The 13,381-nt window shown below is 42.1% G+C and overlaps 1 protein-coding gene across 1 annotated transcript in view; it reads left to right on the top strand.

The window, feature by feature from the left end:
- Positions 1–4,872: 4,872 nt before the first annotated feature.
- Bmt2 (base methyltransferase of 25S rRNA 2 homolog) overlaps positions 4,873–13,381 on the top strand; it is a 49,624-nt gene continuing 41,115 nt past the window's right edge. Inside the window, exon 1 of the mRNA XM_040728563.1 lies at positions 4,873–5,147. Within this exon, the coding sequence (XP_040584497.1) occupies positions 4,994–5,147 (154 nt within the window). The 5' untranslated portion in view covers positions 4,873–4,993. The remainder of the gene's footprint in view (positions 5,148–13,381) is intronic.

Genomic DNA, 13,381 nt, shown 5'->3' on the forward strand with positions numbered 1-13,381 from the left:
AGGGTTTTTTGCTTTATAACATCCAAAATATTTTTAAGTTTGGCAGCAAAGAAGGCCAAAATGAAGTGGACAGCACAATCAGAATTAGTGAAAAATAGTAAACAATAGCAGTTCTCTGTTCCTTGGGGATGTTCAATACATGCAGAAGGAAAGGGACTACACTTTTGCAAACACACCTGTGATGTGGGCTTTCAAAGTTTGTTTTCTTCCCAGAGTATTTTTTTAGTTTCCAGTTTGTTATTATATTGTGTTAACTCTCTTCAACACCCACTGTATTTCATTCTTCTTTTAAATAGTGTGACTATAAACAAGAAGGGGAAGGCATTTCCTTTCCATTGTATGAGATGAATTTTTTTTCAACAGGTGAACCTTGTTATGACATGTCTGGAGGAAGGTATAGAAAATGGTCAGATAAGGCAGGAATTGAAGACAAGGAATTAATGACCAGGGGTTGAGTACACTCTTAAGAAATGGCACTTTCTCCAAGACCGCTTTGTCCTTCTTGGTATATGTATAGTTTTTAATTTCAACAACTTCTGTCTCCAGAAGACATCTAAAATAATATTGGAAGAATTTTAAAGAATAATGCTTTTACAGTGAATCAAAAGTTTCCACTAGATGAGGGAAAAGGTGATATTTTCTTGGGCATAGGTTATGCTTCTTCAGTATGATACTAAACCTACATGCTACAGTGAATGCCTTTTACCATCAATGAGAACAGTTATTTCGCTGAGGTGGAAAATCCTGTTACCATTTACTTTCTACCATAGCAGATGTACAGCTTTTTCCAGTGTTACAAGTTAGACTGGAGAAAGGTAGTTGTAGACATCCTTCATAGTGTGATCTGTTGTCATTTGACATGACTTATTAAGAAAACTCAATATTGGTCTTTTTTGGGATGTATAATCATAGGCTCACTTTGAACTCAAGCCAATTTTAAGTAAAATTTAACTATCCAATTTCCAGTTCTTGAGTTGATTCTCAAGAAAGCCAGAAGTCATAAAACAAATTACAATATTTTTTTCAATTTTCTCAAAAAATGACTTCTTATTTTAAGTTCTCTTTTATATTAATATGTTAAACTAAATATCATGATAAACAATGCAACTACTTAAGAAGTGGCAGCAAGTTTCCTCATACTTTTAAAATATAGGGACTTTTGACAGACCCCCTATGAACAATCAGCAAATAGTAGTTCTTATATGTGTTAATGGTGCAAAGAAATAAATACCAACCCTCATTGCCAGAGGTGAAATAAACTCCTAGTTCATGTTGATAACAGATATCAAAAAGCGTAATATGTATGACCCTTTGAATTAGAATTTGGACTTTAATAGGGTTCTTTAATGATATATATAATCAAATAAAAACCATCAAAGTTATTGATCACATGTAATATGGCTGTACTGGAGGAAAATGTAGACAAAATAAATATAAATTGATGGGGGTTAACTAATAAAACAATAGGCTAACCATACAATAGATTATCACCTAGCCATTTTCAAAATACCTCATTTGTAATTAGTGTATACTAGCAAAAAAAATTGTTATCTCTCACTGGTGCAACTTGTCTTCTTTAATCCTTCCTATATTTTCCAAATTCACTTCAATGTTTTTAACCTTTTTAAAAAATTCATCTGCCAGTGGTCTGAAAGAAAGTTTGAAAAGGCAAAGCAAAGAAACAAACCAGCCCTGGGCTGAAGAGAGATCTCAGCAACTAAGAGAGTTCACTGCTCTTGCTGAGAACCCATATTGAATTTCCAGCTCTCACATGACTCACAACTACCTGTAACTAACTCTAATGCCAGCTGTCCCAATACACTCTTCTGACCCCAGAGGGAATGGATGTACATGCACAAACCCACACATGGACACACAACTAAAATAAAAATATTTAAATAAAAATACAGCATTAGACTTACTTTCCTAGATGGAAGTAGACAAGGTTAATGTTAAAATAAAACAAATGAGAAAAACAACTGAACACCTAATATTCTGTGCAAATGACTTACGTTCCTATCTTTACTACCAATTACTATGTGGCTTTCAAATATTTTCACCCTTATTTGCCTTTCATATACGGAAAAACAAATGAAAGAAAACATCATGCACAACCATCCAAGCTTCCTTTTCTTCCCAAAGGAAATTTCCCTATGTAAGGCCACACTATGTGTTTCCTCAGTTCTTTTGAAGTTTGTATCTCTCTGCCTGTGTCTGATCTACTTCTCCACTGTGACATTTCTGCTCCTGTGATGTGAAAAGTATGTGTAATGCTTTGTTCTTCAGGATCATCTTAACCTGGAGGTAACAGGAAATGGTTACCTTATAAACCAAGCACAGAGCTGGAGAGATGGCTCAGCAGTTAAAGGCTAGGCTCACAACCCAAAATACAAACTGATTACCAGTCTATTGTATGGTTGAGGGGAAAGTTTGTATTGAAAGACCCCAGGCGGGGGACTTTCACGGGAGGGAGACCCGAACCCAAGGAACACCGAGACCACGAGCTTGGATGCAAACAGCAAGAGGCTTTATTGATAATACACGGGTACCCGGGGCGTCTCAGTCTCGGGAACTGAGAGCCCCGAGCTGGGGACTCAGGGGTTCTTTTATAGCAAAAAGCGCAGTACAGAAGCGAGAAGCCTAGTTACGGGACCCTGATTGGGTAATTTAAATGAGGCTGGGGCTCAGAACGAGATTTCTCTCATCTGGACAGAGAGGCAATTAAGGTTTCTCTCAGAACTCAATTCTCGGCCTTGGCCCTATCTGAAGAACAAAGGTTTCTGTGCCTGCCCAATCTTTCTGGGCTGGCTGTGCAGACCATAGACACCTGGGCCCCTATCTGGACCGAGATAGTAGTGACTATGCAGCTGTAAAGACCTTGAGCTGAGCTTCCTTCTGATCAAAAAAATGACTATTCGGCTGAGCTGTGGGGGAAAGGAATTTTCCATAAGCCTCAGCTGCTTGCGCTGGGCCGGGGTCTTTCAGTATTGTAGATAGGAAGAACAGCCAGAGGCATCTAGTAGACTCCAGAGAAGAGAGAAAAAGTAGTAGGACTAAACATGGCCAGAAGACTGGATCTGACCAGGAGGGAAGCAGCATCAGGGGAGAGAGAGAGAGAGAGAGAGAGAGAGAGAGAGAGAGAGAGAGAGAGAGAGAGAGAGAGAGAGAGAGAGAGAGAGAGAGACAGACAGACAGACAGACAGACAGACAGACAGACAGACAGAGACACAGAGACACAGAGACACAGAGACAGAGAGAAGTAGAAGGAGGAGGAGGTGGAGGAGGAAAGAGGGGGAGGAGGAGGAGGAGGAGGAAGAGGAGGAGGAGGGTTTGAGTGGTGGTGGGGTTTGGTTGGAAAGGGGAGAGGAAGACCAAAAGAGGATCAACAGTACACATAGCCAAAATAGCAGGGTCATAAAGAGAATGAGAAGCTGGGGGTGGGGGGTGGGGGTGGACTCACACAACGACAATCCAGAGTAGGAGAAGTTTGCAGGGGGGGTGGGGGGTTGGGTGGGGTCAGGATGCCAGTATGGACTCTAAAATGTACAATAGGTACTTGTGATGTACTTTGGTATGCTAATAGGCAACACAGATAACCATTTGTACCTTCCTCTAAAAGAAAGGGAAATGGTTCCTTCGGGAGAGGAGAACCAGGTTCACCAGTTCCAGAGAGGAATGCTGGCTTTTGTCTAACCCCCAGAATGTGGGGAAATGGAGTTTCCTTTGGAGCGGACAGTTACAGAAAGAGAATGTTACTAATATTACAAAATGATTGAGCTGAAAGTTTCAATGCAACAATGTCTATACAATGTAATGTAACCAAAAGCCGCACAATCAGATACAATTTATTCTTAGCCTGCAGTATCTCCAGCAGCCTAGGTACCAGCACCGAGCTAACAAAGTCTAGTTCTGGAGAACAGTCTTCCATGTTTCTTTTTTTCCAGACAGGTTTTCTCTGGCTGTCTGCAACTTGATCAGGCTGGCTTTGAACTCATAGAGATCCACCTGCCTCTGTTCCCCGAGCACTGGGATTAGTCCTGCACCACCACACCAGGCCTAAAGAAGTTATGAGAAAGGAAGCTGATCCGTTAACTTTGCATGCCCTAGTGGACTAACTCTCCAAACTCATGTGAGGAAGACCATCTGAGCAGACTTTTCAGAGTTCTGAGATGGCCTACAATCACTGTAGGTTTTCCTGTAACCCCATGGTATGGTGACTGCAAAAGTTCTCCAGAAAGACGATGTGGACTTGCAATGTTTCCAACTTGGTTGTCCCACATCTCCTATTGCGATTTTTCTATTTCCTTTCTTTTTCCCATTTAGGTTAAATGGCATTAACCACGGGTAGCTAGAGCATTAAATCCGGATTTGGTAGCTTGACCTCGCCTTGACCCCAAAGAAAGCACGCAAGTTTGGAGTCTTCCTTTAAGTGTAAAACCCTTTGCGGTCAAGTCTTCGATGGTATCGGATCGATGGAAATCTCCATAGGTGCAACCGGGACTCAGACGGCGGCATCCTATCATAACACAGACACCGCCAAGTTGGGAGACGTGCCAAAGCTGGCTCTTACAATGAAGCTCGAACTAAGCATACTCGGAGGCGCAAGCGCACCTCGCACCGCAGACCCCCTTCCCCCCCAGTCCCCCCAGGCCGCAGGGCTCCTCCGCACAGCATCCGGGGCGTGGCCTGGCGAGAAGCCCAGCGCTCCCTCCGCCTCCTCCAGCTGCTCCTTCCCAAACAAACCGGCTCTCCGCCGCTGCCCTCCGCCCATTGGCCCTCAGCCCTTTCCATTTCCGCCCAGCCCTCCGAAGTCCACCAATCACCTCTCCGCCTGGGGAAGACACCGCCCCCGAGGCCTTGGCTGGGGCTCCTCGGCCTCATCCTCCCGGCTGCTGCCTCCGCTGCTGCCTGCTCCTTCTCCACCTCCTCCGTCCCGGGAGAGACCGCCGGGGGCCCGAGGGGCGGCGGCGGCGGCGGCGGCGGCGGAGGCGCGATGGAGCCCGGGTCGGGCGGCCGAGGCGCAGCGCGCGGACAGCGGCCCCCGAGCGCCGCGCAGCCCCGCGAGCAGGAGCGGAAGCTCGAGCAGGAGAAGCTGTCCGGGGTGGTGAAGAGCGTCCACCGGCGGCTCCGCAAGAAGTACCGCGAAGGTAAACAGGCAGCGGGGGAGGGAAGGGGAGGCGCGGCCCCCGGCTGGGTCAGCTCCTTTCCAGCCCCGCAGGCCACCATTGACACACACGGGGGCGGCACGTCTGCCCCGGCCGCCACCGGCCTCCTGCGATCGGTGCCCGGCACCCCAATGGGCAGTGGCCACCGGCCCAGGCCCTGTCGCCAGGGCTGTGCTGAGACCACTGTCACCGAGCACACGCTCGGGGGGAAGGAGGGAGGGAGCAAGGGACGGGCTTTCAGGTGAAGACCCGAAGACAAGGGAAAACCCACCCCGGGAAGGAGACTGGCAGAAGCCAAGCTGCCCTCACTCTTCTGCGCTGGACCAGCCTGTTGTTCTGCTCGCTTGGCAACAGCCCCTCTTCCTCTTCGCTCATTGGCAAGGCCGTGCCGAGGGCCTCCCCTGCCTGGCCTGGGCTCCCAGGGTTGCGAAGTCAGCAGGCCCGGTAGAGGATCTCAAGGTGCTTCACCTTGTTTAACGGGGAATGGGGGGATCTCCGCTCCACCGCGGCTCCGTCTTCAAGTTTTGTGGAGGCAGGCAAGAAAGAGATCTGGGGCAGGTTCTCAATGTTCTGTGCAGTTGGGAACAGTGTCTAACCGCAGAGACTCTGAAAGACACGGATGCTGTTGAAGCCGGCCGTAGGTGCAGCCCCCTCCATGGAAGAGGCAGCTTTAGTGGCTTTTGCTTATGCCGGAACAGTGTCTGTAGTTGGATTTTTACGAGTTATCCTTGCATTTTGTTAATGGAGGCTCTCAAACAAAGCAACTTTGTGAGACTCCGAAGGTGGAAACTTGCCTTATTCTATATAGGATCAGGGGGAAAATTTCTCTTAAGCATTAAAATGGGATACTTTCAGCGGATTTTTGCTTTAGCTTAATTGCTAAATGAAAACACAATGTTCTTATGTTAGTCTCTTGACTAGTTAATAATTTAGGTTAAAAGAGAAATTATGACTGTGTAGGAACAAAGAGTTGTGAGATCATGTTGCTTTTCACTTATGCACTTCAAATTACTCTGGAAGTTCAGTGCAAGTCTTTCTTTGTGTGTTGATGCTGTGTTTTATTTTTAAAACTAGTCAAAGTTTCTTTCCTTGAGCACTCAGTTCTAGCTTTTAATAGAGGCCATTTGATATCCCCACAGATGGTTTATAGGTATTGTTTGATAGGTACCAATAGAAGAGCCTTGGCAAACATATTAAGGTATTGAGTTTTTTTTATTAAAATTGCTTTAGTTCCCAACCGCAATTCAATAAAATGAGTGGTTGCCATGGCAACAGTTGCATCACTCTTGATAGTCACAAACTGCACTTACATAATGGCATTCTCTGTTGGTTTTTGTGTTGTTTGGAGAAATGAGGAAATAAGTGGACCCACTTTTCTTCAATTTATTGTGCCATTTTGTACACATTTAAGGCACATCTTTTAAAAGAAAATGACTAGTATGTAATTCAGTTCCCATTGTTAACCTTTTTGTGATAATTTCATTGTTATTCATTTATGCATAAGCGAATAGGTTCCACTTAAATTAACACACTGCTAATGTGTCATTATCTCTTTAAGCTGCTGTTTATGCATGCTTTGTCCCGCATGTTTATACATGTCTTTAAGCCCAAATTCTAACGAGGGGAACACTTAGTTCATAATGAGGATTGGTACTTAGAAATTGCCAGAACTAAAAGCAATCCAGGTAGTTCAGAAGTTGCAACAGGACAGTCTGAGCATTTGAATGAAGCTTTTCTTTGGGCATGTTAATGGCCTGAATTCCATCAACAATCTAGGCTTCTCTAGGCTTTGCTCTAGTGATATACAATACCCCACTAGTTAACTTGCAAAACAGATGATCTGAATGAGGGTGCCCTTTCCGGCGTTCACATTTGACATAGGTCTAGTCTTAGTTTGAATGCCTTCTGAGAAACCCTAGCTATTTAACTACAGAAATAAATCTTGTTATTTATTAGTACAACACAGTACTGTAGTACTGGTGGTCTCCAATCATACTTGTATTCTACAAGCTCTTAACAGTTTTCTCACCAGGAAATGCAGTGAAAAGTCTCACTGAAAATCGTGGCATGTAAGACTTTAAGAACCCATAGTTTTCATGAAGGATTGTCAAACATGACTGATCTTGAATTGTGTACATTTTATCTCAGATCGACAGGTTCTGCATGTCCATCATTAGGGACAGGAAACATAAGAGCCAGGTTTAGTTTATAACCTAAATTAACTCTTTCATTTTCATACACAAGTGGACCTAGTCCTATGATTAAAGTAACTTACATGAAGCTGGGGTTGTTTTATTAGTGTTACACTATTTTCAGTGAAATAATAGTTTCCCTCCCATCCCTTACCCTAATGTTGGTGACTTAAATGTTAGACTATAAGGGAACATGGAGAGCAGGAAGCAACACTAAAAGTTGGGCAAGGAAGAAGGAGATGGGCTGGTGGGTATGGGCTATGGGAGCTGTATATAGTTGAATTGGGACAGTGTACAGGACAGCTTTTTCAGGGCTACACTGGTAATGAAAGAAATGGATTGGGTGGAATGGAAAGGGAAACAAAGCAGTTACTGAAAAGTGACAACACCAGAGTAAAAGATGTAGGGCTGAAGAACACAGTTTTCCTTGCCTTTATCTCTCATAGAGGATTTCAAATGCAACAGAAGGAAAAGTGAAAGTGAGATCTTCCTACTGTGATGAGAAAAGGTTTTTTCCTCCCCAGTTCTAATCTGTCCAACTGGTAAGTGTTGGCAGTAATGAGCAGGCTTGGGCTGGGAAAGTGAATAGTGTTACAAGGGTGAGTAGGTGGACTCAGTGTACTCTTACCACCGTTTTACTCTGTTCCATCTTTCTGTCTGCCCTATGTCACCACTCAAAGATCTTATGCCAGTTTGTGTAAGTGAAACGAAGGTTGACAATAAAGGGCAGTGTTTGAGATAGTACTGTGTATCTGAATAAGTTACTAAAAGAAAGTGTGAGCACGGGTCCTAGCATTGGTGATGAGAAGGGATGCTTTGATGTCCAGCCATTTGTAGGTAAGAAACTTATAGATTGAGTTTATGTGAGGCAAAGTATACTTACACAAAGAGTTACTTTCTATGTTTGCTGTACAGAATTATAAAATTTGATTTCCACAGCAACTCAGTGTGTTAAATTGATCATAAGCTATATATTTAAGAACTAGCTAGTTTAGTTTTGCTTTCCAAACAAGGAATTTGTTGATTTGGTCAGATATACTTGATTGAGAACTAAACTGGACTCGGGGATTTTCAGGGTTTTTTTTTTTTTTGTAGTTTTGGTGTATGAGTGTGTGTGTGTGTGGTGGATGTATGTGTGCATGTGTGCGTACACCCATAAAGGCTGGAGGTCAACTTCACGTGTCTTCCTCTGGTGTGTCCATTTTATTTTTTGAGACAGGGTCTCTCTCTGAACCTAGAGCTCACTAATTCGGCCAGGCAGGCTGTCCAGCAGTCCCCTGAGGTTGTAGGGCTATAGTTGCTGGGCCTTTTTATGGAGTTACAGATGTGAACATAGGTCCTCATGCTTGCAAGGCAAGCACTTTAGTAACTGAGTCATCTCTCCAGCTGTCACTTCTTTTTGAGCAAACACCTGAAATGGAAGGATTGTGGGGAAACCATTTTAACTTGAACTGTTCTTTCAATAGACTTCCTCCACAGCTGTGTTAATAACTTGACCAATTTTATGGCCACCAAGAAATTTTGAACATGTTCTCTTTTTTTAAAAACGCTTTTTCAAGTGGGGTTTCTTTTTATGTTTTCCCCTAGTCAGCACTCATTCTGATGCAGAGTCAGAAAAGTGTGTGTGTGTGTGTGTGTGTGTGTGTGTGTGTGTGTGTGTGTGTGTGTGTGTGTGTGTGAGAACCTTTGCTTTATTGGTATAATAGACTGTCCACCAAAAATCTGGTTAACTTGGCTCTAGAGAGGTTTTTGTATTTGTTTGTTTTGGGGAGGTTGTTTGGGGGAAATGAAAGGAAAATTATAATCAGTAACATGAAAAGGAACAGTGCTGCAGTAGTTTGGGCGAAGGGTACACAGTAGGTATGTAGTGTATGTTACCTATTTGATTTCATCATATATGTGTCTTAGTGGTATCTTTGCAAGGGGGTTCTATTTCAAACAAAAGTATTAATGAAAATCCTTTGGTTACTTAATAGGCACAACACAAACAAAAAACCCAGATGTTGTGGTTCTTAACGAAGGGCCCATTATAAGTACTATCTTTAGAACTTTGTATGATATAACTGTCTACAATACTTTGAAACTCCATAGAGTATACAGTAGACAGAAAGTCAGAACACTGAAGTCACAGTATAGAAGACTGCATGGGAAGTAATCCAGAGGAGAAGAAACCGGTTTGATGGCTCTTGATGTTCATCTGATAAAGAGTTGATAAAGACATAAGCAACAGTCATGATGGTGCAATGGAGAAAAGTTAAGAATGTTTTGAAGGGTAGAATAAGCAGTTTTCATTAAAATAAAGAGGAAAAGACAAGGATAATGCAAGATTTTTTTGGGGGGGGGAGTATGTTAGTAGCCATTAAACCTCCAGTTTAGAAATTCATCCTATATGGTTGAGTAAGCGTGCTGTGAGGACATGGTAGACAAGCAGATTGCCTTTGTATAGGGACAAGGACAGTGACTTAGTGTGGGTGACTTCTTTGGAAGTTAAAGCTTGGAAACTCAGTGTGGAGGACAAAAAACAAACAAACAAAAGTGGCCAGAGAAGTGATGATGACATGGGGACATCAGCAGTTAGGGGGTAAAGGAGAAAGTGGAGGTTTCACAGTATACAGGAAGCACTTCCACAAGTTGAGTTTCTTCTGTGCTAGGTTGTAATGCTGAAGATCTATACCTATTTATGTTTCATTTACATTAAAAGCACACAAAATAACAACTTACAGTCTTCAAGAAAAGACAAAATTAGGAGTCTTACATTCTTTAAGAAATGGTGATTGGTTTTGATTGGAAAATGTTCTCAGCATTAGCCCAAGTGTGGTGCTTTTGTGTATATCCATTTTTTAGCTTGCAGTATCTAGTGTGTTGTTTCCTATGTCTTAGTATATGCCAGTTCGCTGTTAATTTTAAAATGCTAATTCTTAAGTCCCCAGAAAGCCATTGTGGGAGTTGAAAATTAGAACACATTTAACTATTTCTTGTTTGCTTCTGATGCAGGTTATTGTTGGATGATTTGAGTGTGCGTTGTGGGGGAGGAGAATAACACAGAACTAAGGATATTTTGTTGTAAAACTAGATAGTTCGATATAAAGAAGAAACTAATTCTATATCTGCCTATATGATGCTTCATTTCTATAATAAAAGGATAGTATATAGGGAAGTGTGTTGTAATTTTAAAAACAGCACTAGAAAAAGATGCTATGTGACAGTTCACATGGAGGGACATTTTGTTATGGGGAAGGGAATGGGAAAAGGGGCAGGAGTGTGGGGAGACTGGCCTCTGGGGATAGGAGCAGCAGAAGAGAAAGGAGAGGTGGGAAGGCAGAGAGACCAGCAGAGAAGCAGAGAGAGAGAAAGAGAGAGGGGGAACAGACAAAGAAAGATGAGAGGTGGGCAGGGCTCCTTTTAAAAAGGAACATAGTTAATGTGCACAGGTGGTGATGCTCTTAGTGGCTGCAGCTGAGGACCTTTCCTGTCAGAACCCCAAGGGCAGGCCAGTACAGAGGCCTGAATACCAACAAAGTGTTGGTTGGGATAGCTAAGTTAGTGATTTTTCTACTAACATTTTAGTACTTTTGCTACAGTGCTATGTAAAAAGTTATTTTTAAAGTACAATGTACATATCAGCTGTTATGTCTTTAAATTTCCCTATGAATAGCTTTGATGCCTAAATTGATTTCATATATTAGATTGTCTTTTTCTTCTTTTTTTGGTTGTGTCTTCATATTTCCTTATTTAAAATAACTACCTTCATATTTCTGTAGTTAAAATAAGCACACCATTATTGATATCTAATTAATATAGGCAAATGCTTCACATAGCCCCACCATACCATCCTCTTTGTAACATTTATATTAATTTAGAATAATTTGGTACTTGGAAATACCGTTTCTGTTATAGACTGAAAACTGTCACATATAACAAAATTTACCTAAAAATCATACTGTGCTATAGAAAAAGAGCCATCTCACGTTGTAAATTTTAATAATTGACAGTGTTGTAAAGAAGTACTGTTTTATTATGAAACATACTTTTTTCCTTTTTTAAAAAAATCTAAATTAGAAACAAGCTTGTTTTGCATGTCAATCCCAGTTCCCTTCCCTCCCCTCCTTCCCTGTCCCCCACCAATCCCCTATCCCATCTCCTTTCTGCTCCCCAGGGAGGGTGATGCCTTTCATGGGGATCTTCAAAGTCAGTCATATCATTTTGGAGCAGCGCTTAGGCCCTTGTGTCTAGGCTGAGAGAGTATCCCTCTATATGGAATGGGCTCCCAAAGTTCATTTGTGTACTAGGGATAAATACTCATCCACTACCAGAGGCCCCATAGATTGCCCAGACCTCCTAACTGACATCCACATTCAGGGGATCTGGGTCGTCCTATGCTGGTTTCCCAGCTATCAGTCTGGGTCCATGAGCTCCCCCTTGTTCAGGTCAGCTGTTTCTGTGGGTTTCACCAGCCTAGTCTTGATCCCTTTGCTCATCACTCCTCCCTCTCTGCAACTGGATTTCAGAGTTCAGCTCAGTGTTTAGCTGTGGGTGTCTGTCTCTGCTTCCATCAGCTACTGGATGAAGGCTCTAGGATGGCATATAAAGTAGTCACCAATCTCATTATCGGAGAAGAGTGCTTAAGGCAGCCTCTCCACTATTTCTTAGATTGTTAGTTGGGGGTCATCCTTGCAGATCTCTGGACATTTCCCTAGTGCCAGATTTCTCTTTAAACCTATAATGGCTTCGTCTATTATGATATCTCTTTTTTTTGCTCTCCTCTATTCTTCCCCTGACTCAATCTTCCTGCTCCCTCATGTCCCCCCCCCCCCCCCATGCTCCCAATTAGCTCAGGATATCTTCTCCCTTTCCCGTTCTCTGGGGGACCATGTATGTCTCTTTTGGGTCCTCCTTGTTTCCTAGCTTCTCAGGTATACTTTTAGATCTCCCATTTTTATGAGTTTTTGCTAATTTCTAAAATCAGTATGATTCCCAGCATCTTCAAGTTGCATAAATACCAGAGGTGTTGTTTTCAGCTGTCCTACCTATACACCTCCAGGGTAGCATTAAGAATTGGTTGACCTCTGGATCTTATCCCTTACCCCATCCTATCCATACCTGTTCATGTAACATTTTCTAGAATATTTATCTTGAAACTAGGAATAATGGTACTCAGAAAATTTAGCCTTATATTTTTTCTTGATGATATAAAATTCAAGTTATTAGCCAAGCATGGTGGAATAAGTCTTTAATCCCAGGTTGTAAAAGATTGAAACAGAACGATGAAGATTTAGAGACCAGCCTGAACTATATAACACAATAATAATTTTAATATTAATATACCCAACAACAACAGCAACACAAACTAAAGAGATAAATCAGGCAGTCTTCATCGTTTAACCAAGACTGTGGTTTAAAATGAGAACTCTTTCTGCCTCTTAAACTATTACATGCTGTCATTTAGGCTTGTTCCTTAGAATGTTTAGTGCAGATTTTGCACATACCACAGTTGATGTGCCTTTATCATGTCTATTGCTCGTGTGTCTCTTATCTCTTTTCCCACGAAGCTTAGTTCTTTCAGTAGAAGTATCCTGGTTGCCTTACTGTCCCTAATATGATTCCTCACATATATCGAAGAGTCATACACAAAAGAAGCTAGTAGAAATTGTTTATTGTTGAGTGTATTGGTGACCCCCTTTTTAGTGATCCAAGTTATTCTAAACATCCCTCCTTTTTTATACTTAAAACTGCAAATATTGGAGAATGCAGATACTGTAATATTCATTTGGCAAACTGCACTGGATTATCTTTGCTTTCCGTAGTGAATTCTGCTCTCCCTTCCCACTTGCTACTCTGCCCTCCCTACTCACTGGCTCCTTCTTCAGACTGCTCAGTCCAATTTTATTTTTTTTTCAGCCTGTAAAAATTAAAGATATTTTGATGGATTTAATATCTCCATGTTATATAAAATATGGCAATAGTTTGAATATTTGTATATGTTTATTTATATTTGTATACCCTGAATTTACAGATCAAAATTTT

Source organism: Mesocricetus auratus, unplaced genomic scaffold (assembly GCF_017639785.1).
Source record: "Mesocricetus auratus isolate SY011 unplaced genomic scaffold, BCM_Maur_2.0 Super-Scaffold_100019, whole genome shotgun sequence".
In the NCBI taxonomy this organism is placed as follows: Eukaryota; Metazoa; Chordata; class Mammalia; order Rodentia; family Cricetidae; genus Mesocricetus; species Mesocricetus auratus.